This window comes from Anser anser, assembly GCF_964211835.1.
Source record: "Anser anser genome assembly, chromosome: 2".
Taxonomy (NCBI): domain Eukaryota; kingdom Metazoa; phylum Chordata; class Aves; order Anseriformes; family Anatidae; genus Anser; species Anser anser.
The window spans coordinates 11,865,349-11,885,589 of NC_139721.1; the positions used below are offsets into that span (position 1 = coordinate 11,865,349).

At 46.9% G+C, this 20,241-nt stretch overlaps 1 protein-coding gene across 24 annotated transcripts in view; it reads left to right on the forward strand.

The window, feature by feature from the left end:
* The window catches only part of MTSS1 (MTSS I-BAR domain containing 1), a 125,294-nt gene that overhangs the window by 74,764 nt on the left and 30,289 nt on the right, over window positions 1-20,241 (forward strand). For all 24 annotated transcript variants that reach the window (XM_083822532.1, XM_083822533.1, XM_083822529.1 and 21 more), the window contains 3 exons: window positions 15,567-15,651; window positions 16,906-16,997; window positions 18,728-18,802. In XM_083822532.1, the coding sequence (XP_083678658.1) occupies window positions 15,567-15,651; window positions 16,906-16,997; window positions 18,728-18,802 (252 nt within the window). The remainder of the gene's footprint in view (window positions 1-15,566; window positions 15,652-16,905; window positions 16,998-18,727; window positions 18,803-20,241) is intronic.

Here is a 20,241-nt window from a genome sequence, read left to right on the forward strand (position 1 = left end):
GAACTTGAAGGTAAAACAGCAGAAAACAATGCTGAAGCATCCAAACCTCCAGCTCGCTTAAACTTGCTATCAGCAGTAAATTATCACTCCGATTTAAATATAGATTTTGCAGGAAGTTTGTAATATTTTCCACATATGGATGTTTTATGGCAGGAAACGTATCCTGCTGTAAATGAGGTGGCCTATTTTAGAGACCGGCTTGAAGACTGCGTGTGTGACTTAAGCCTTCCAAAAGCTTTTCCTTTTGGAAGTGTTGGCTGCATTAAACTGATAGAACTGCTGGCGTGTTTCGAGCTTGACCATTTCCTTACCCTTGGAAGGGGTCGGTGATGATGACATGAGGGAGCACAGCGCAGGAACAGAGCGTTTCCTTACAGCTGCTGATCTCCTACCTTGCTGGCCAACAGGCACGTAAATCTGAGCAGAGCTTTCTTCGGAGGAGAGGTGCAGGTTAGAGGCGGCTGTTCTGGGATCTACAAGGGGGAGAGCTGTGGTCTGGCATCCCGCGGGCTGCTGGGAGCTGCCCCGTGTTGATTTCCCTCCTTATATCCATCTTTGTGGTGGGGTGTTCTCATGTCTGGTGGTTCTTCATGTTACTAGGATGGATCCTTGGATGCTTCAGGGACTTTTTCCAAGGCAACAGAACTGCCTCCGGGAGACGTGGATGCCACGTAGTGACAGAAGGAGACAAAACTCGTAAAGGAATAGGGTATCCTGCTGCAGATCCAGAGACCCACGGTTGTTTGCCTGGGTCTGCACTGTCACACCTGCTGCAAACACACCACGTCGCCTGGTCCCGAGAGCCGAAGGAAGCTGCCTGGGATCCTGGGCACGTCACCCACTTGCACACTGCTGCCCGCAGAAAGCAGGCACCTCACCCAGGAGGGCCAGGTGGCTTGCCTGGATTTCCGATTGACCTTTTACTTTAAATTTAATTACTTTAGAACAGGCAAATCACACAGCACTTTAATTTTTGGCCTCTGCCTGGTTGGGAGAGCATCGGTGCAGGGCAGGGCGGCGAGGAAGGTAGGTGCTCACCTGTCAGCAGGACTCCCTGGAGGCTGCTGCCTGCAGGGACAGGCTGGAGGAAGGTAGTGCCCTATGGAAAAACAGCTTCTGCAAAACAAGATCCCTTCACCTTTCTGCAAGCTCATGCCTTTTTCATACTAACTTTTTCTCCCCTTTGCGAAAGGCAGTCGAACTTCAAAGGAAGCCGTGCCGCACCGCCTGCTGCGTGCACATTAAGTTGAAAGCAGAAATCTTCTCACGTTCGGTTCTCGGTAGGAAAAACGTCCCTGGGGATCCTCGCTCTCCTCCTGCCCGTCGTAGCTGCTGACTTTACTTGCAGGAGCTGCCTGCAGTTAGGGGAAGGGGGTAGACACTGGATGGGTAGTTGCTGATGCTGATTTGTACCTATTTTGTGGCTTCAGTCACCTTCTTAAGCGCTGTAAAATAGGTTTCATTTTGTTTTCCTAGCAGGTAACTTGCCATGCCTCTGCAGCTCAGTATGTTTCTTCATTATTTCATACCTACATTTTCCCCCGGCTCCCCTACATTGTAGCAGATCTGGCACAAAGCGTTGTTAGCAGATACACGGGCACTCCTTGAGCATGGCTCCGTTTACATTAACGTTGCACAATTCGTCAGTCTCTGAAGGATTTTTAGCACTTCCCATCTCCGCTGCTGCAGTGTTTTGCCACATCTGGATAGTAAAATAATGCACGGCATGGAATATATCCCACGTGTACCGCTGTTTTATCGTGTGCTGCCAACCGAGGTGCCTTGTTCTTGCTTTATTGTAGTCTGTCCTGCGAGCCGTGCCTTTCACAGCCTTTTGATTCTTTTGGAAGCGGCCAGATTAACAAGACTAAATACTTTCTTTGGGCAGTTTTTTTTTTCTTTCTTTTTCCCTTCTTAACTCTAGAAATACTGCTTACATCAAGACCCAATTACACCGCCCTTCCTCTCGTACCAAAAACCAGATCTTTGGGGGCTATCTTTTTAATTGACTCATTTATTCTCCCTACTTTAAACAAACTGTTAACAAAATCTAGGCTAGAGCCTGTTTGCGAGCGGCTGTATCTGAAACGGGTTGCAGCTGGACAGATTAAACGCGGCAATTATTTTTTCGCTGAAGGCATGCCCTTGAGTTCGCTCGGGATGAGTGACAGCGCTGGTGCCTCCGAAGACAAATTCCGAGATAATCGGCGCCCGCGCGAGTGCTGCATTGCAGTTCTGGGGAGCTTACGTCACGGGCAGGCGCTCCGGCAGCTGAAATGCTCCTCGGGAGCCTGGGGAAAGCGTGGCTTTAGCACCGTGGAGCGACACATCTCATCACCTGCGGTTTCTGGGCCTCTTAACCCCGTGTCTCGTGCCCTTTGCACAGCGCAGGCTTCATCGGCTGCTCGCAGTTTGTCTCAGGGCTGCGTGGAAAGCTGAGAGCGGCGACGTCGTTACAGGGTTTTGGTTTGGAGGGTTTTTGAATCCTCCTTTTTGTGTCTGTGTATATCTGGACTTGCACGTACCGTGCTGTGACTGGGGCTTTTCCGCCCTTCGAGCCTGCCAGCTTTAGTTAGCAGCTGGCCTCGCCTTACTCTTCCGTGGGTGGAGGAGGCGCGACCGGCCCCGGTGTCGGCACGGTGTGTGCCTGGCTCTGTTGGCAAGCACTTCGCATCCATTTTTCCACAGATCAACTGGCTTGGCAACCTGCAGATGTTGAAAGCGTTGGGTACTGATGCTTGAAATAGAAATGGGCTCCGAAGAGGGTGTGGGGCGGGAGGAAATAAATCAGAGGCTGCTGTTGCATTGGAGGTCTGTTAAGACTGATGATACGTCACGCTCACCGGAGCATAACTTCAGAAGCTGACCATATTAAAAATGAGCACATTAAATAAAAAAAGATGGAAAATCTTGCTTGTATCATGTTATTAAGGCTCATTTTCACCTCTGACCTGCTGCGGTACCAAAGTTAGTTACTAGGCCAAGTGTTCCTCTGGTGGCTGGTACAGAGCGAGTCTCTGGGATACAAGTTGTGCCTGGCCTAGAAATGATGTGAAAAACACGTGTGCATTTTTCTTTTTAAGTGCAATTTTGAATTTGCAGAGGTTTTGGCCTACACTGACTCTAGGATGGCCAGGAAAAGGACAGGCTCTGAGGAGCAAGAGCAGGATCTCATCGTTCAACCCCTCCTCAAGAGCTGCCTGCGCTTCACCCGGGGGCAAAATGATGTGAGGAACTTTCCCTCTTTCAAGGAGCTCCCCTTAAATAAAACCCATAAATTCTCGCTGCAGGCTTTAAATACAGGTATGTGGAGAGGTGTTGAAGAATTTAAGTGCAGGTGACCTGCTGGTGGGTGCATAGCGAGGACCTGCTTTGCTCTGTATTGCATCTGATGGCAGGGAGCGGCTGTATGGCCGTAGCTGGAGGCTCCACGCCATCGCCTTGAAAAACACGGCTCGGGAAGCTCTGCCTTAACGCATCGCCACCTGCCAGCGTAAGGCAGGCAGCTCAGTAACTGCCTCTCTCATTTCAGAGCCTTTCTCTTTTCTCTAGACCGTATTTTCCCCTTTTTCTCTAGACCGTATTTCTCGCTGCCTTCCAAGATTTCTGCCTTTCAGCCTGGGCCAGGGCTGAGCACGGTGGTGAGCAGCAGATGGATCTGAGTCAAGCTTATGCTTGGGGATTTGGGACCAGAGCCCAGGTCTCAAAGCTTCCAAACCCTGGGCACTCTCACAGCAGTTAGCGAAGGAAAATCTCGTAATCTCTCTAGCTTGAATTTTTCACAAGGCCTGTTTATTACAGTGGGCTCTAGAGAACACATGGCGAGCTGACTTTCTGTTGGGTGTCGCAAGGCTTTTCTCCCCCAGCGTGTCCAGCAAAGTGTCACAGACGTGGGATGTCTCAAACTAACCACGGGCAGATTTGTGTGTGTGTGTGTTCGCAGTTCGTGAGCAAACCGTCCCTCGTGCTGACCATCGTCAGGAGAAGAGGTGGGTGAAGTGATGGAGGGAAGAGAAACCTTTTGTGTAACACCACCACTGAAATGTGGGAACGAAATGTGGGAATATAGGTTACACGGTGCTAAATCAAGGTGGTCTCCGGGGGCAGTAGTTAATAAATTCTGAGTAGGAGGTGACCCTTTCTGAGCACCTTCCGCTAAACTTTAATTTATATGCTCGTCCTGCGCATTACGGTGCTTAAAGCCCAGGTCAGAAATCCTCCATCCAGCTTTGGCAGTTCCTTTTGTCTCTAATAGACAAATTAATAGCAATAGATCACGGCCAACCGTGTGCTGTAGGTGAGGGTTGATGAGGTCTGCTTGGAAGAACAAGGGAGCATCCGAGCGTGCGAGGAGCTGTGAGGTTTAGATGGATTTCCTGCATTACCAGAAATGTCAAATGACCAGCTGCGTGGTTCTGTGCTCTCAGGCTCAAATCAGCTTAACCTTAAAGCACCGTGAATTCATTTTTTGAGAAACTGTGAGAAATACGGAGAAAGTAAGTGTGCATAGGTGCATTTGAAAACGTTCATGCTTGAGCTGGCTGCTTTTTGCAAGTGACCTTTAATTGGGTTTGTGCCATTTTGAAAATACCATCATGTCATTTTTTCCAAATTGGGGTGTGACAGTACTGGTTTATGTGCTGAAGGTGCATGTTTGAATTCCTTTGGCATCAAAGCTTTTACTTTGATGAGACAAATAAACGCTTTCCATGTGAACTTACGGTGTTACGTGGATCAGGCAGTGTCAGGGGAGTGCAGCCTCCCATCAGGCGCTTGGAAAAATGTGGTTTTGAACTGCTGCAACAGTGAACTCTGGACTTTAGGTAAGGAAAACAGTTTTGACAGTGGCACCAGGCAGCAACTGTAAGAGGAGCCCAGGTATCTCGTCCCATAGTGGTGCTCAGGGACAGACTGGACGAGCTCCCCAGGAACCTCCTCGAAGCTGGCCCCATCTTGAGCAGACCATGCGGCCTCCCGAGCTCCTTCCCAGCCTGAGCTGGTTTATGTTTCTGTGTTGGTTTTTTGTTTTCTTTTTGTTTTTAAGAGGTGCTTCAGGAAAGGACAGCTAACCAAACACTTTGCACCAGTATTTGAAAGGGAGCAGCTCGGACCCACGGGCTTTTCTCCGGCAGAATCCCCTCCTGCTCCTCTCCTAGCGGCTGCGGCATGGGGGGAGGCACAAAAGGTGCTTTGTGCTGCAGCGAGGCAAAGGCTAAAGAGATTGACAAGCAGCGCTGCAAAGCAACTTTTGTGGGCGCAGGACAGCTTCTGCTCCCCTTTCAAGGCTTAAATTTCAGGATTTGCAAAGGCTTGTTCTTAATTTGTCTTTGTTTTCCTTCTGTCTCTTGATTTCTAGTCTCTTCCCTTGTCTCAAACCTAGATTTCCTGAAGCTTCTTGCAGTTGTTCTTACCGAGGGAGGTTGGGTGATATTTTAAACCTTGCCCTCCTTGCACATGTGTTACAGACCTGGTGCGCATTGCATGTGCGTGCATTGTAGCAGGAACGTACGGCAAAATTATGTGCATCTGCTGTCCCAGCAGTCAGAGGCCAGTTCACCATAGTCCAGCGGGGCCTCTTCAGAAGAAGAAATCCAGTTGCTCTGTCCTTACAGAAAGAGATAAGCACGTGCCTGGCGTTTGCATGCCAGTCAGCAGTGCTGAGTGTCTTGCTGCACGCCCGAATGCCATGCTTGTGGTGCTGAACAACTTTGCAGCTTCATTTGATCTTTTCTACGAGATGCGCTTGTTTCTTTTAGTGAATCAAAGAACTCTCGGAGCTTTTCTCCTGCTGTACTCTCCGTGGTTTAAGCAGGCACGCTCCAGGTTCAGCGTGACAGCTCGGATTGTTTGGAAGGATTTGTGGGATAAGCAGGAGTTTGCCTGCAGAGCACAGGAATCTGTGCATGTGAAGCAGCCAAAGATCCAGGGAGCATGGTGCTGTGTTTGTTAGCTGTCTGACCCGAGCTGCGTGCAGCCTGGTTGGTATGTGGAGCTTGCATCACTGCAAGTAAAGGAGAAAATGTCAATACCTTTTCTAAACCCAAAAATTTAGACTTTGCTCTGTCTTTCTGAGTGTGCATTTATCGAGTGCGTGGCCAAAATTGCAGAGTTCTGGCCTCTCTGTTTGGAGATGACCGTCCTCATTTCACTTTCTGTAACAGGTGGAGTATTTCCACCCCCCCTTTTGTTCTTCTTTTAAAGCAAGTTCAGTGTTGTGTATCAAATTCCTTCATACTGTGGGCTTAAGCAGCCAGCTGGTGTCAGACCCATGCGGTGATACTCTCCCTTGTTTTTGTGAAAACTCATTATATCAGCGTAAGGTTGATGAAGCTGAAGTTGGAAATAAGCAGGATGCTGCCAAAAAATAAAAGGGCATATCAGCGAGGACAAAACTAACTGTTTGGGAATTGACATGATGAACAGCACAACAACTGTCTTTAGATACAGCACCGGGCAAAACGAGGTTGGGGGGAATCTGGGTGATTGCAAACACCAGGGCCTTGGACTCGTGTCCTTTCATCATCCGCTATTCAGTGAAAGCGATGGGCAGGTTCTCCGTGTTTCTGCTGATTTGTCTCCTCAGTTTTTGAAGGGTGAGTCTGGAAAGACTGTGTAGTCTCCAGTCTTCCACCAGGCTGTGTCGAAATGAGTTTGGATAAATGCATTCGTGAATAAATCATGGGGGATGAAGTTGAGTCAGGAATATTTCAGTCCGTATAGGAGACAATTTTTAAATGGCCTTTGGAACACACAGGGCAGCCACCTGGAGAAAGCACCAGAAGGTTTTGCTGCCTTTTGAAGCCCCCTTACGTACCAGTTAATGTAGATATGGCTAGCACTGGGCGAGGGCAGGAGCCTGCCCCGTCAGGAGAGCATCCATCCCTGACGGGGACGGTAAGGCACTGTGCTTGCTTCCGTGTGCCCTGGGCCTTCTGACAGGTTGGTGTCACCGTATCTCTGCATCTCTAGGTGAGACTTTACAGCCTTTCTCTAAATCTTCTTGAACTGATAATTTCTTAAGGAAGCGTTACACGATTTTGGCCTCCCTGCGTCCTTCCGTGATCCTCCCCTCCGTTCACCAAGTCGTGCTCTGCTGGAAGAAGTGACAGCGGTGTAAAAATAGCACTGCCTTGTTCTGCAGATCTGCTTGCTGTGGGGTTTCAGTTAGATCTGCTGACTTGGATTTAAAAATACTTTTTTTTTCTTCTGCTTTTTGCACCTGCTTGTCCCGGTCGCGCTTCATTTTGTGTTTTGGAGGCAGCAGCCATTTGGCCGTAGCTGAAATAAATCCTGGCTGGGCTGCCGTCGGCAGCACAGGTGGTTGGGAGACCTGAGCGAAGGAGCTTTTGACTTCTGGAGCCAGAGGTGTTTGCCGGGCTGACAGCTCAACTCAAAGGGAAGAAAGACGTCGGCTCCTTGCGGTCTCGGTGGAGGCTGCAGGTTCAGCAGCACAGCGCGCGTGATGTGAGCGCGCGGTGGAATTGCGCTTGGTGTTCCAGCCCATTTGCTGTAAGTGTATTATCCCTTCCCCTCATTGAATGTTGCTGCAGTCTAATCAGATTACATTGCAGTTCATAGCTTCGCCCAGACGAAATAAAGAGCTGTACTTCAGAAGAACACAGGGATTTTGAATTACTGCCTTCTTCACACGTCGCGCTGACATTAAATGTTCATTTAGAGTCGGATTCATGAAGGTACTGAGATCAATGGGTCTGGCTGTCTAAAAGGTTTGAACTGAGCCTTCATCTTCTGGCCATCTGGAGCACACAGTGAGCATCTTCTGGGTGCAGCGAGCCGAGCATCCCTGCCTCTTTTCCTCAGACCCAGCCCAGCCTGTGCCTCGGGTCCGGCTGCTGCCAGCAAAATGAGAACGAAACGGCACACGGGCTTGGCCTCGTGTTCTTCAGCAGCTTCAGGAATCCCCTTTTCATTATAAAGAGGCCTTTTTATTAGCACACACGGTTTTTTGGAGAGAGTTTGAGGTTGATGACTCACGTTGCCTGCCTCCCTGAAGCCGTTAGTGGGTGTAGCGTTTGGCATAACGCAGTTGGGTCTGCTCAGGGTAAGGCTGTTAGATGTACGTAGCTGTTCACAGGGTGATTTCAGAAATGAGATTGGCTGTACGTTAGAAAAGTAACGGGGAAAAGGTATGGACAATAATAGTGGCCACAGCTTCGTTGGGAATACAGATGTTGACTAGACCCTCTAGTTTTCAATGTGGAAATTATTTGTATTCCAAAAAATAAATGTAAATAATAGTCCTTGGAAAACACAAGTGTGGTATTTGCTCTTCTAAGCAAATCTGTTTCTAATGATGCTGTATTTTTGTGGCATTAAAACCTGGCAGTGGAACTTTGCATTCAGAAAAACTAGCAACAAGCACCTGCAAGGAGAGAGGGATTTCCTGAAAGAAATCTCCAGATTTAGTAACGGAGGAGCCCTTCTGCATGGACCGTTCCTGCTCTCCAATACGATGTCACAGTTCAGTGATGCATCTTGTATCTTGGAAGTTGGTGAATTGGTGACAGGCTCACTAATTTCTCCAAATTCAGATCGCTACATCCTGCAATAACTTGATGTAAAGCTCCCCAAAGCATTTCCAGCCTCTTGCATGTGTGATAAGCCCTTTTTGAAAGCGGAGGGCAACACGTGAGCTTCTCTGCGTGCCTTGAAGGCTGACTGAACCCAAATTGCCCAAAGATGATAGCAGGGCTGGTCTGTGACCGTATTTAATGTGCCTGAGGGGCTGAGAAGAGCCTATGCAGTGAACTCTGTGTGCACGGGTGCAGTGCTGGCCCTGCTTGTGTAATGGCAGCCCTCGCATTAACTCCCATGGGGCTGGGCTTTGCCCTGTGTGCCCTGCTGGGAGAACAGCTGGGGCAGGCAGAAATGCTGCTGAGCAGAGGAATGAGCTAGACCAGAAGAAGTCATAAGAGCTTTTGTGCACATCCTTTAGTGTACTGACGGGAACGTGGTCAGGGGCTGTTCTCAGGACTTCCTAAAACTGGTGGTTGCCAGGGCAGGCTGTGTGCTAGGGATATTCCTTTTGCCTTCTGTGCTGCCTCAAGCTGCTTCTTCCTCCGTTAAAATCAATGCAAATGCAATTTCAGATCCTGCTAGTCTCACCTGTGAACAAATGCTAGTGTCTTCTTCAAAAGAGAAAAACTACCTCATAGATTTTCTTCTCAGGATCATCTGGTCTACGTGGACTCCTAGCTAACGTGACAAGTTCATATCAGGCTTCTATAAATAGGTTTTCCAAGTGGCATACCCAAAAGAGCACTCTGCAGAAGCCTGCAAAACACTGCAAGCAGTCTTTTCCTTGCAGTGACAATGACAGAGCTGCGGTACATGACAATGGTCTGCCACAGCTTTTCACTTTTATTAAATTCCATTACTCCTAAAAAAAAAATCGAGGTGACTTTGACCTTGACTCTACATTTGTAGATCCAGTCTTCTCTGAAATATGTCTGAATTGAAGCTTTTTTTTGAAATACTTCAGGAAATGATTTTTTTTTAAGCTGGTTTTGAGCAGCAACCTTCAAGACTTTGCCAAGTGCTGCTCAGAAAGGCTTTTAGTTGTAGGAATAAAGGTGTCCTGTTTTCTTTTCCTCCATGGCAGATGCTGAACAGCATCACTCTGTTGTCTGCAGTTCTTGGCCCGTTTTTCCAACTTAAAAGCCTTACCTGGAAGCCACTGGCTCACTGAAACATGAAGTGCTACCGTAGCTCCCATTTTAGGTTTCTGTCCCGGCGACGCTGCTTACAACCCCTGTGCTGATCACTTCCAGGCAAAAGCCCTCCTTTTTTTCCCTGTCTGCCGTGACACCCTGGCACCGATCCCGTCATCCTTGGGTTTCATCGAGGCATCTGCATAAACAGTTGTGCAAGATCAAGGTCCATGCCCTCTGTAATCAGTGATGGAAACTGCTTGCTCTTCTAACAGCGTGAGTTTGTATAAGGGTTGAGTAATGACCATTAGCCTGAATGTCCTACTGTTAGTCTTCCTGTCATAGCCTCTGTGCTCGGAGGTGTATTTAATAATCTCGCCTCTGTTCAGCTCCTGCTTTAATCTTAATGGAAGCCTCTTCCGATAACTTTGAAATGGCAAAAGTATTACACCCGTTTTTCATCATTCTCTCCTTTTTGGAGGAGAGGGAAATGGCTGGCACATTTGGACTGTGCTCTGGAAGATAAAGATGAGCTGGTTAATAAGTTGGAGCCTTAAAGGCGCTTCCTGAAAGGCAGTCATCTTGTGAGCCTGCTGGGGTTGCTCAACAGTGAAGCAAGAGGAGGAAGATAAGAGGTCGATTGTAGGGAGTTGTTTGGCGTACACAGAGGCTGTGCAGTCGTACAGCTGCACATTTCATCAAATAGTCATTTCCTTGGTCTATGATCATTATTAAGTACAAACATAATGATTCTAATAAAACAATTGAGTCTCTTCGCTACAGTCTCTCCCTGTTGTCTCTCTGCAACGTTGAATGACAAGCACGCGTCAAAGAAAATCATTTATGCCTTTATAGTGGCCTCATTGTAGTGCCATGGTCCACAGGCTTTCGTTTAATTATCTTACATGAAGACGGTTTTTGGTCTTTCACAGGCTTAGGCAGGAGTAGGAAAAACAGGGAAAGTGAGAGCAAAAGCATGTTTGCCTTGCAGAGCTGCCTTTTACTTATGAGAAACGTCTGATGTTATCACCCACTTTCTGATCAAATTTGGCAGGAGCGTTTTGTTAAGTCACTTTCTCTGAGTGGGAAACCTGATGAATACGGCTCTAGTCTCCAGTTTCAAAGTATTACTTTACACCGTTCCCAAGCATTGTTTGCCTTAATGGATGAGTTATTGTAGATGTCAGAGAAGCAGATAATTCATAGCCTCATTTTATAAACAGAGAGCCCAAAGCACAGTAATTTAACTTGAATAGCTGCAGGGCAGTGAATAGAGCCCAGGTCACCCACCCATAATACTTCTGATTTGATGAAAAGTCTGCTAATCTGGCCTCTGTGTTTATCTTCAGGAAATTGTAACTACTGGAAAACGTCATGAATTTTTGCCAGGGACCTGCCTGTAAGCAGCGTGGAGACGGGCTGTACTTTTAGCCCACTCCTGATGCAGTGCTGTTCCAGGTGCTCTGTTGGCCACCGGGTCTGTGTTGATAGCACGAGTTATCTCTGCTTGGCTTGCTGCCTATTTCATGGCTCTATCCTTGAGTAAGTGGGCAATTGGTCGCTGCTGGACCCATTTTCTAAGATAAGCCATTAAGGAGTTTGGAGGCTGAGGCAGGTTTCTTACAGCTCTGGCAATAAACATTGTACTGGATTTTGAGAACTCTTTTGTCTTGTGCTTGAATACCAAGCTGCACATCCAATATAAGGACTCGTGCACACATTAATGCTGCTTGTAAGGTCAGTCGCTGTTTGTAGAGTGTGCGGGTTGGCAACCCTTTCATTCTGCAAGCTAACCACCACTGTAAATGCCGAGTGATAATTTATAGAAAGCATATGTTACTCGCGCTCACCAGGGCTGGCTGGCTGGAACTGAGTAAAAGCAGCAAGTCCAAACTACCCTCCCTCATTATGTTTGGACATTTTCAAACTGCTGCAGTGGTACAAAATGGTTTCCTTCTGCCAGTTATGTAGCCAGCTGATCCTGGCCCTCCGAAAACGGGAGCATTGGTGCCGTGTGGGTTGAGATAAACCCTGTGCGCTGCACGTGATCCTGCACGGGCAGCTGAACGCTTCGGAAATGGGCCCGGCACTCGTATATCATGGTGTGGCGAGAGGCCTGCAGTTCCCATTTTTTGCCTTCTCAGGAAGCATTTTAATTCTTTGCAGATAACAGGGTTGGGAACGGTGAGGTAAAGCTCTGTTTAACTGCGGTGCCGTCGGCGTGCTTCAGTACGTTGAAGTGGAGCGGTGTGTTTCAGGCGAGGGAGGTGGGCCTGCACTGCACTTCCTTCAGTCTAGGGCCTGATTTTTAACAGGGGACTGCTTGAAGCCCCCCAGAACGCAATGGTTAGTTATATCTGAGGAGGTGAACTTTGAAAGGCTGCTGCTGCTGTTTGAGCATTCAGAAACCCTGTCAGAGGTGATCCGAAGGCTCTGGGCTGTCACAACTGTGGAGGTGCACAGGGACACCTGGACATGGTTCCTGCCTCTGCGGATCCAAAGAGCGCCTACATTGAAAAGCCCCTTGCCGAGGTTTCCATCTCCTACACTTAAATAGACTCCGGGAACATTGAACATCAGCTTTCAAATGGGAATTGGAAGCACACAGCGGCTCGATGCAGCCCCACTCCCTGGTGCTGCGGCTTTCAGGGCGCCTGCCCCCGCCGCGGCTGGCTTCACGGCGTGCCTATTAGCTGCCTGTCGCCGTGTGAGATGGCAGCAGGCTGCGAATGAGACGGCCCCGAGGAATAAAAACAAAGCTCGCTACTGTCTGCGTCGAACAGCATCGCGATTGTTGTGGCGAGAGCCTGCGTGAAAACTAAACGGTCCCATAGCAGGAGGAGCACAGAGGGTGGCTGGGAAGCCTCTACAGGGGACGTGCCTTCTCTGTGAGCCTTATTCTGAAAATTTGCGGGACTGCAGAAATCTCGTTTCCAGGATGGCCAAACACGGTTTGTTTTTTTCATAGAATCACTGAACTATTTAGGTTGGAAGGGACCTTAAAGACCACCTAGTTCCAACCCACCTGCCATGGGCAGGGACACCTCCCACCAGCCCAGGTTGCCCAAAGCCCCATCCAGCCTGGCCTTGAGCACCTCCAGGGATGGGGCATCCACAGCTTCTCTGGGCAGCCTGTGCCAGGGCCTCACCACCCTCTGAGTGAAGAATTTCTTCCATATACCTAATCTAAATCTACCCTCTTTAAGTTTAAAACCATTCCCCCTTGTTCTGTCCCTCTCTGCCCGTGTTTTTTGTTCGTTAGCACACTTGATTGTAACCAATAGTGATCTTTGCAGAGGAACAGCAATCCTTTGTTTTCATAGCCATTTCTAGCAATCGTGTTCCCCAGGGCTGCTTTGGGGCAAGTTGAGCTCATAACGTAGGTGCCGTTCAGGAGGGATTTATGCTGTGCACGGCACGCCGAGCAGCACCCCCAGCAGCAAATGCTTGGTGAGAGCTGGTGCCTTGTGAGTTCAGATCACCTCGCTTATCCTCTTCAGTGCTGCCTGATTCCCTGTAAGCCTCCTCACGGGATGTTGAAAGCAGGTGGTGTTAAAACAGAGCCTTGCCACCCCCATCCCACTCCCCGTGCCCACTTCTGGGTGCTCGGTGACCCAGCTGGGTGCCGGCCCTGCCCTCCCGAACTTCCCAACAGCACAGCTCCTTCCCCCTCCCATGCCAGTTCCTAAATCCATTTTCTGCACCACCTTGTTTCCAAAACATAGGGACATTGAAGCTTTTCAAAACTCTTCTTACCATTTTCCTTCATTTTGTTAGAGTCGTTTTTATTCATGGAGTAAAATTCCCATCTTAAATTTCCATGCTCTTGTAAACGCTTATGGATAATATGAAGTTTTAAAAGCTGGGAAGAACCAATAACCCCCCTCTTCCCAATCAGAGGACTTTTTTCCCTTGAATAACCTTTTTCTTCCAGGCTCTGGTTGTTTTGTTGTTTCGTTAACAAGCAAATATAGAGACCTCATTCTGCAGAGCTGGATTGCTGACCTTGCCCATCCATCTGTACTACTTGTTGAGTGGATATATTTATACGTTGGTTACTGGTGGTTCAGTTAAAATTCTGTTACTTTGCAGTTTCATATTAATAGTAACTGACCCTTGTTTCCTAGTGCCTAAAACACATGGTGCCTTATTTCCTATTTATTGTTCTAAAATGACTCTTCCTTGTTTCATACATCGTGCGTAGGAAAGCCGTGTTAAATAACCATTGTCACTCTTTAAAATTGAAGGGTTTCAGCAAGTTTTTCAGCATGACTTTTGCTTGAACTTGATTGACCATTGCTCTACCGATGGCTCTGGAAGTTTCTGGTTCATTCTGCTCCGTCTCTGCTGTCGTTCTGCCTAGTTAGCCTCCAAGCCACTTTTATTTCCCAGTGTCTCCAGAAGAAAGCCTGTCTTTCAGGACAGAGAGATGCTTTTCATTGGAGACATTAGCCTGTTCCTCCTGTTGCTTTCTCTCCATTTTTCCTCTCCCCGTCTTCTGTGCTGCCTTTTGGGTTACCACAGTCCATGGCAGCTTGTGCTTTCAGGTGCAGCATCACTGGAAGAGACGGGTGTGGAGCCAGGCTGGGTCCTGATGCTTTCCTCAGCCTCCCGTACGCAGCGAGGCTGCAGCTCTTCCGTGTTCCCAAATAAGATTTCAAAAGCTCCTTATGAAAACACGAGTAATAGGGCAAGTGACAAAAGATTTTCTGTTTATCTTTTAGGACAATGGAAAATACCAAATAGCCACAATTTGTTCCAGTCAGTGTCTTTGTTCCAGAGCCATTTGGGGGGCACAAGATTTAATTCTGTAGGAATGCAGGAAGACGGTGACTTCTGCTTTCACACTTAAAAAAATAAATAAAATGATTAAAGTTATCAAGTTTCTCCACTAGAAAAAATATTTTTTACTTGTGCAGTACCAAGTTTAGCAAAAAAAAAAAAAAAAGGCAAAACCTTAAGAAAGATATTTTCCTGTATGTTACAGCCTAGGGTTATTTTAGTAATCAAACGAGCCTTCAGAGTAGATGATGATACCTTAACTGTTCCAGAGAATATTACAATTTGGAAAAACTTTGTACAAATGTTGATGTTTGTACCCTGAGAGTAATAGATTTGGTTTGCAAATGGGAACTAAGCAATTATCAAAACTAATGCTAACCAAACCAAAATAACACTGAAATTTAATATGCTGATCAAAGTTGGCAGTGCTGAGGGAAATGGAGGGATGTGAGCTTTTAAAGGGGAAAATTATTGAGGAGGAAGACTCGATAAAAATAATTCTTGCTGTCATGCAGTTGTCAGAAACTGAGATGAGTGAGGGCACAGAGCAAATAGTGCCATCTTCTGGCAGTTTAATGAAAAATGTGTGTGATCTGGGATTGCAGGTGTGTGCGACACACTGGTGATGTGCATCCATGACAGACGAGGGAATATGTAGGATTGGTTACGTATTCTTTTGAGGCATTGGGTATAAAGGATCTAGATATGAGAAAATTGGATCAAATCACCTAGATTTATTTTCCAAAATGTGAAATATTGCTGACAACCCACTTGCTGCAGATGCCCACCTTGTTGCCAGCTTTGCTTCCCCTTGTCCTTTGACATCTCAAGCCCTTTGCATTAAACCCTTCTGCCAAGGAGTAGGGCCTGATGGTACGAAAGGCTTCTGGGAAGAACTGCTTTAGTCGTGCTTAATTGTTCAGTTCTGGTCTCTGGATGAACAAGAATTAATCTCTTCCCAAGGTGGTAAATACCCGTGAGGTCTGAGCCCAGCTGATTTTATGGTTATCACAAATCTGTTTTTCAGTTGCTCTGGAAGACTCGGCACGTGCTTTCTGGCTGGCATGCCTGCATCTCCTTGGGGTCTCACCTTTCTCGTGTTTTGTTTTTCAGGCGGCACCAGAGAAATTGGGTCTGCTCTGACCAGGATGTGCATGAGACACAGGAGTATAGAGTCCAAACTCCGACAGTTCTCAAGGTGAGTGGCTCTGTACCTGGCCCAGAGCTCGAGATTTGACTTTCCTTCGCTATCCTTTTTAGTGAGGAAAGCGTAAAGCTGTTCTCCAGCATGGGCTTTCCAGCTCATCTCTGACCCCATCGTTGAGAACAGCAGGTATTTTCTACCCCGGCGCACTAGGTGTTGTGAAAGCCAGGAAAGGCAGGATGTCACTGCATGTTCTGGGAATTGGGCTTGTCACCTCAAGTCACTTTAAATGCTGCCAATTCCCACTTGCTCTGGGTGCCGAGCAGCCGGCTAGTGATGTGACTGACCTGTCTTTGTTTCAGGACTTCAAGCTTGGTCACTAAGTTTTAAAGCAGCAGCAAATGTGCTGCTTCCTCAGCTTACCCGAGAGGTCTCGCTGCCAAACTTTCAGCAAACAAATATGGAAAAGGCAAATTCCATCATCCCCTTTTTGCAGTTAAAGTTAGACGGCAGAGGTAATGGGAGAGGATTAACCCACGTGTAAGCTGGGCTATACATAAACAGCCTACTTCTGTAGTAAGTAGCAGTTTGCACGTGTGCCTTTTTTAACCAAAGACTGAAGGATATATTTGACCTGGAGTGAACCAAAATTGATGCTTCACCATTTCCCTGGTGACTTGTGATGGCTTCTTCCCTTTTAAAATAAAGGTTTTTCTGAAATTGACTGAAGCGAGAACTTCTGTCTCCAGTTACCCGAGAGTTAGCTGCTTAAATAATTTGATCCCAATGCGATTAACTAGGGGAGCATTCCCAGTGCTGTGTCACCGGCTCCGCTGGTGAGAGGCGAGGCGCACTGGTGGGCAGGATGTTGTTTCCTTGTACAGCTGCTCCGTCTTCTTGTGCGTACCCGTGTGCTATTTAATTTTACAATCTTTGTGGCTGCGTGGAACTTTTTGGTCTCTGGGGTATCCGTTTGGACTGCTTTTTGTGTGACAGATGAGTAGGATCTAACTCTTTACATTGGCCCTGTTTCAGGTCATTCCTCTGGTTTGCGCACTGTTCCTCACTGTCCTGATCTTCTGCACAGTAATTCTGGTTTTCTTGCGTGTGGATTATTTTTATTTTGATCCAGTCCTTTCTTTTGCTTTCTCCAGCTTAAACGTTTTTATGTTCTGGTATTTACACTGTGACACTGGTAGCTGTCGCAGCAAAAAGTAAAAATACTCCAGTATTGACCTTGGCTCTCTATATAAGAATAGGGGCATCTGCAGGATTTGATTGCTCTTTGTGTTTTTTCAACAAAATTAGTGCTTTAATTGACTGTCTGATAAACCCACTTCAAGAACAGATGGAAGAGTGGAAGAAAGTGGCCAATCAACTGGATAAAGACCATGCAAAAGGTAGTTACAGAGGAAGAATTCTTTAATAGGAATAAGATTGTAATACTGGTTTTTCTTCCTCTTTTTGTGTTTGTTCTGGGAAACTGAATGATGTGCTTGAATATGTATAGCAACTTTTCTCTTCTAAAACACTCCCTCCCGAAGTGCCTAACAAATTTTAACCCTCGCATATACACTTTGAAGCTTTAGCTTGCGGGACCACAAAGGATGGGTTGTTTTTTTAGACTGGAAAGCAGTCCCTACCTTTAACTCCGTTAGCCCACTCTAGCTGTGCATTCTCCAGTAGTGCTGAGGATTGGGGACGCCACATTGACAGAGCAAATCTGCAAAGCCCCAGGGTGTCGTTGAAAGCTAGCTATAAGCTCATGTAATGTCTCAGGCATAGCGTCCTCCAGAGAATTCGTAGCCCTGTAAAACATTCGGCACCATGACTTTTTTCTCTGCTGCTATCCGGAAATACGCACCTGGGGAATGGGAAAGCTGTGATGTTGGACGTGAGGTGCGCAGAGGCGATCGCACCAGAATTTTACCTGGGGGAAGAAGCGGGAGGCTGTGGAACCTCGCACAGCAGGAGCACGTTGGCAGATGCCTTTGGCTTTGCAAAACTTTTTCCAGGGGTTGACTTCCTTCTAGCACAGGTGCTGAAAACAGCAGGCTTAAAAATGGAAGGGTTTTGCTACACCTTAAAGAAGCAGCATCACCATGATTTATTATGGGAAGGGGAGAACTGGTGGGAAAAGGAGCATGCTTGGTCCCTGAAGGATTTGCTTCTTGCCCCACTGCTGCTGTGGGCAAATAGAAGCAGCCAAATCAGTAGCTCTTAAAGAAATCTCGAGCTTATGCTCCAGAGAGCATTAAGGAGTTAGTGAGTAGAAGGGAAGGATCACCTAGGATCCTGCAGGCAGGGGTGAGTCACCAAAGTGATATTTAGGATAAATAAAAGATATTTAGGGTTTAGGGGGTAGACCTGGGTGTTGGCGATGCAGTTGGCCCCTTTACAGTTCCTGTGCCTGCTTTTGTTTTTCCATCTATAGAAGAGTAGTAGCATTGGCCTCCTTTGTTAAAGTGTATGTGTATATGTACATGCGTACATACCTTTTATCTTTTTTTTTTTTTAAGTATCAGTTTTCCCATCTGGTACCTTTACCTTTGGTGTACCTGGACTAGAGGTGGAATATTTTGTTCTGGGATTCTGATTCTCCCGGGGTTTGCAGCTCAGCTGAAAATGGGGACAGCTGCAGTGTGCTCCACTTCATGAGAAGGAGCTGGCAATGTGACCCTTCCTCATGCAAAGTTTCAGCACCCTCTCCCTCTGCCTGGCTCTCATGCTGGGTAGAGATCATGGGATATTCTCTGCCTTGCCATTTCGGGATACTTGTTTTTGAACGCAGATGTTTTGAGAAACCTGTCATCTCTGTTTTCCATTCCTGAGAGCGGTGGAGTGTCTGAAATGAAAAGCACTCTAATTTTGTACTGTGCTCTCAGTTGTTATTTCTGTAAAGGCTTTGTTTATTTGGGAAAGATTTGCTATGTGAATGTGCTCACACCCTAAAATGTTATATTAAGCTACGCGTATAGGCACTACAAAATGCGAGTTCTGAGCCGCTTTGATTAATGGTAGCTATCCCCTTAAAATTTGTAGTCTAATATCTCTAAACATAGCCTTTTTCTGTGAAAAGCATCTGTTTTAACATCAAGTGTGCTGATACAGAGACTGTGTGTTTTTTTAGAATACAAAAAAGCTCGCCAAGAGATAAAAAAGAAATCGTCTGACACACTGAAGCTACAGAAGAAAGCAAAGAAAGGTAACTTGCTCCATACTTGTACTTTTAAAGCCTTCTCTGGTGTGCTCATTGACAAAGACTGAATAGCTGTAGGATTTTCTGTTGTAATAATTTGGTCCCTGTAATGTATTCCTGGTATATACTTGAACACCAGGGTACAATTACTACGTGTCATTTAAATCATATTCTGGAGCTGCTGTCTAATGTCCTTATACAAAAGCCTTAAAAGTGTTTGTACAAAGTCAATCAGGTTTTAAAATAGAGCGTTTACTGCTAACTTACTCCTGTTAAGAGCACTGACATTGTAACACGACTTGTGCGGATACCTGCAAAATCTTTGGGAATCTTTTGGAATAATATAAAAAAAGCCATTATGTAAATGTTCTGGAACTATTAACGTTTCTCACTGTTCTCCCTTTCCACCACCTTTTCTTCTTTTTTTTTTTTTTCCTAGCTGCCTATAGTCTCCCAAACCTTACATTATTCCTCAGAGCATGAGAAGGTGGTATGGGCTGTTGTCAGGGGGAGGGCGCTTGGCAACCACAGAAAACTAAAAGATGAGTAAGAGAAGAAAGGGAGTTCTCCACAAAGGCAATCTGTCTTTCTCAGCAGCTGAATCTCATGCTCCCACCGCTCTCCCACCACCATCTTGTCATGGGAGCTTCATCACCATGTCAGTGGAAACACGCATCACATTGGTACCTGCAGCATTGCCGTCGCTGGGGGTTTTACTTAGCAAAGTGCAAACCCCACCAGGCTTCGTAGAAATGGTACGGAGCTTGTGCAGAAGCAGACTTTCTTGTTCCCCTTCCTGGCTCTTCCCAGCTGGGTGGGAAGCGTGCTTTGAACAGCTCTCAGCCTGCAGGTTGCAACTCGTGCTTACCCTCCCGCCCGAAAACTGTGAGCCCAGAGACGAGCAAAGCCAGTGCTGGGGCGGGGAGCTTCTTGAGCTTTTTAAACTTTGTGAGTTTAGGTCTGTTCATGGATTTTCCAGAATAGATGAGCTGTCTCTAACTGTCCTTCCTAATAGGTGAGTCAATAATTATGCTAGCAGAGAGCCACATGGCTGGCAAACTACCCTTGAATTTTAGCTGGCTTGTTAGAGGGATGAGGGAGGGAGGGGAGAGATGGAAGCCAGGAAGCAAGAGCATACCTCAGTAGGCTCTCTGTGTGTCCGTGTGTTCATGGAGAAGCTTAATGTTTTAAATCAGAATGGTCATCTTTAGGGGGACACGATTTTTTGTGATAAGATTGTATTTTGGGGTGATGTGTAAACTTGTTTCTCGTTTTGTGTCGTGAATTGTCTGACTTCAGACCAACAGCTTTAAAAAGTCTGCAATATTCCCTCTGTTTCTTTTCCTTTCTTCACCCCTTCCTGGTTTTATCACTTGTTGTCCCCGTGTGATATGAGCAACCCTTCAACACATGGCAGGTGAGCCCTGAGGAAAGTAAGCCCGGGA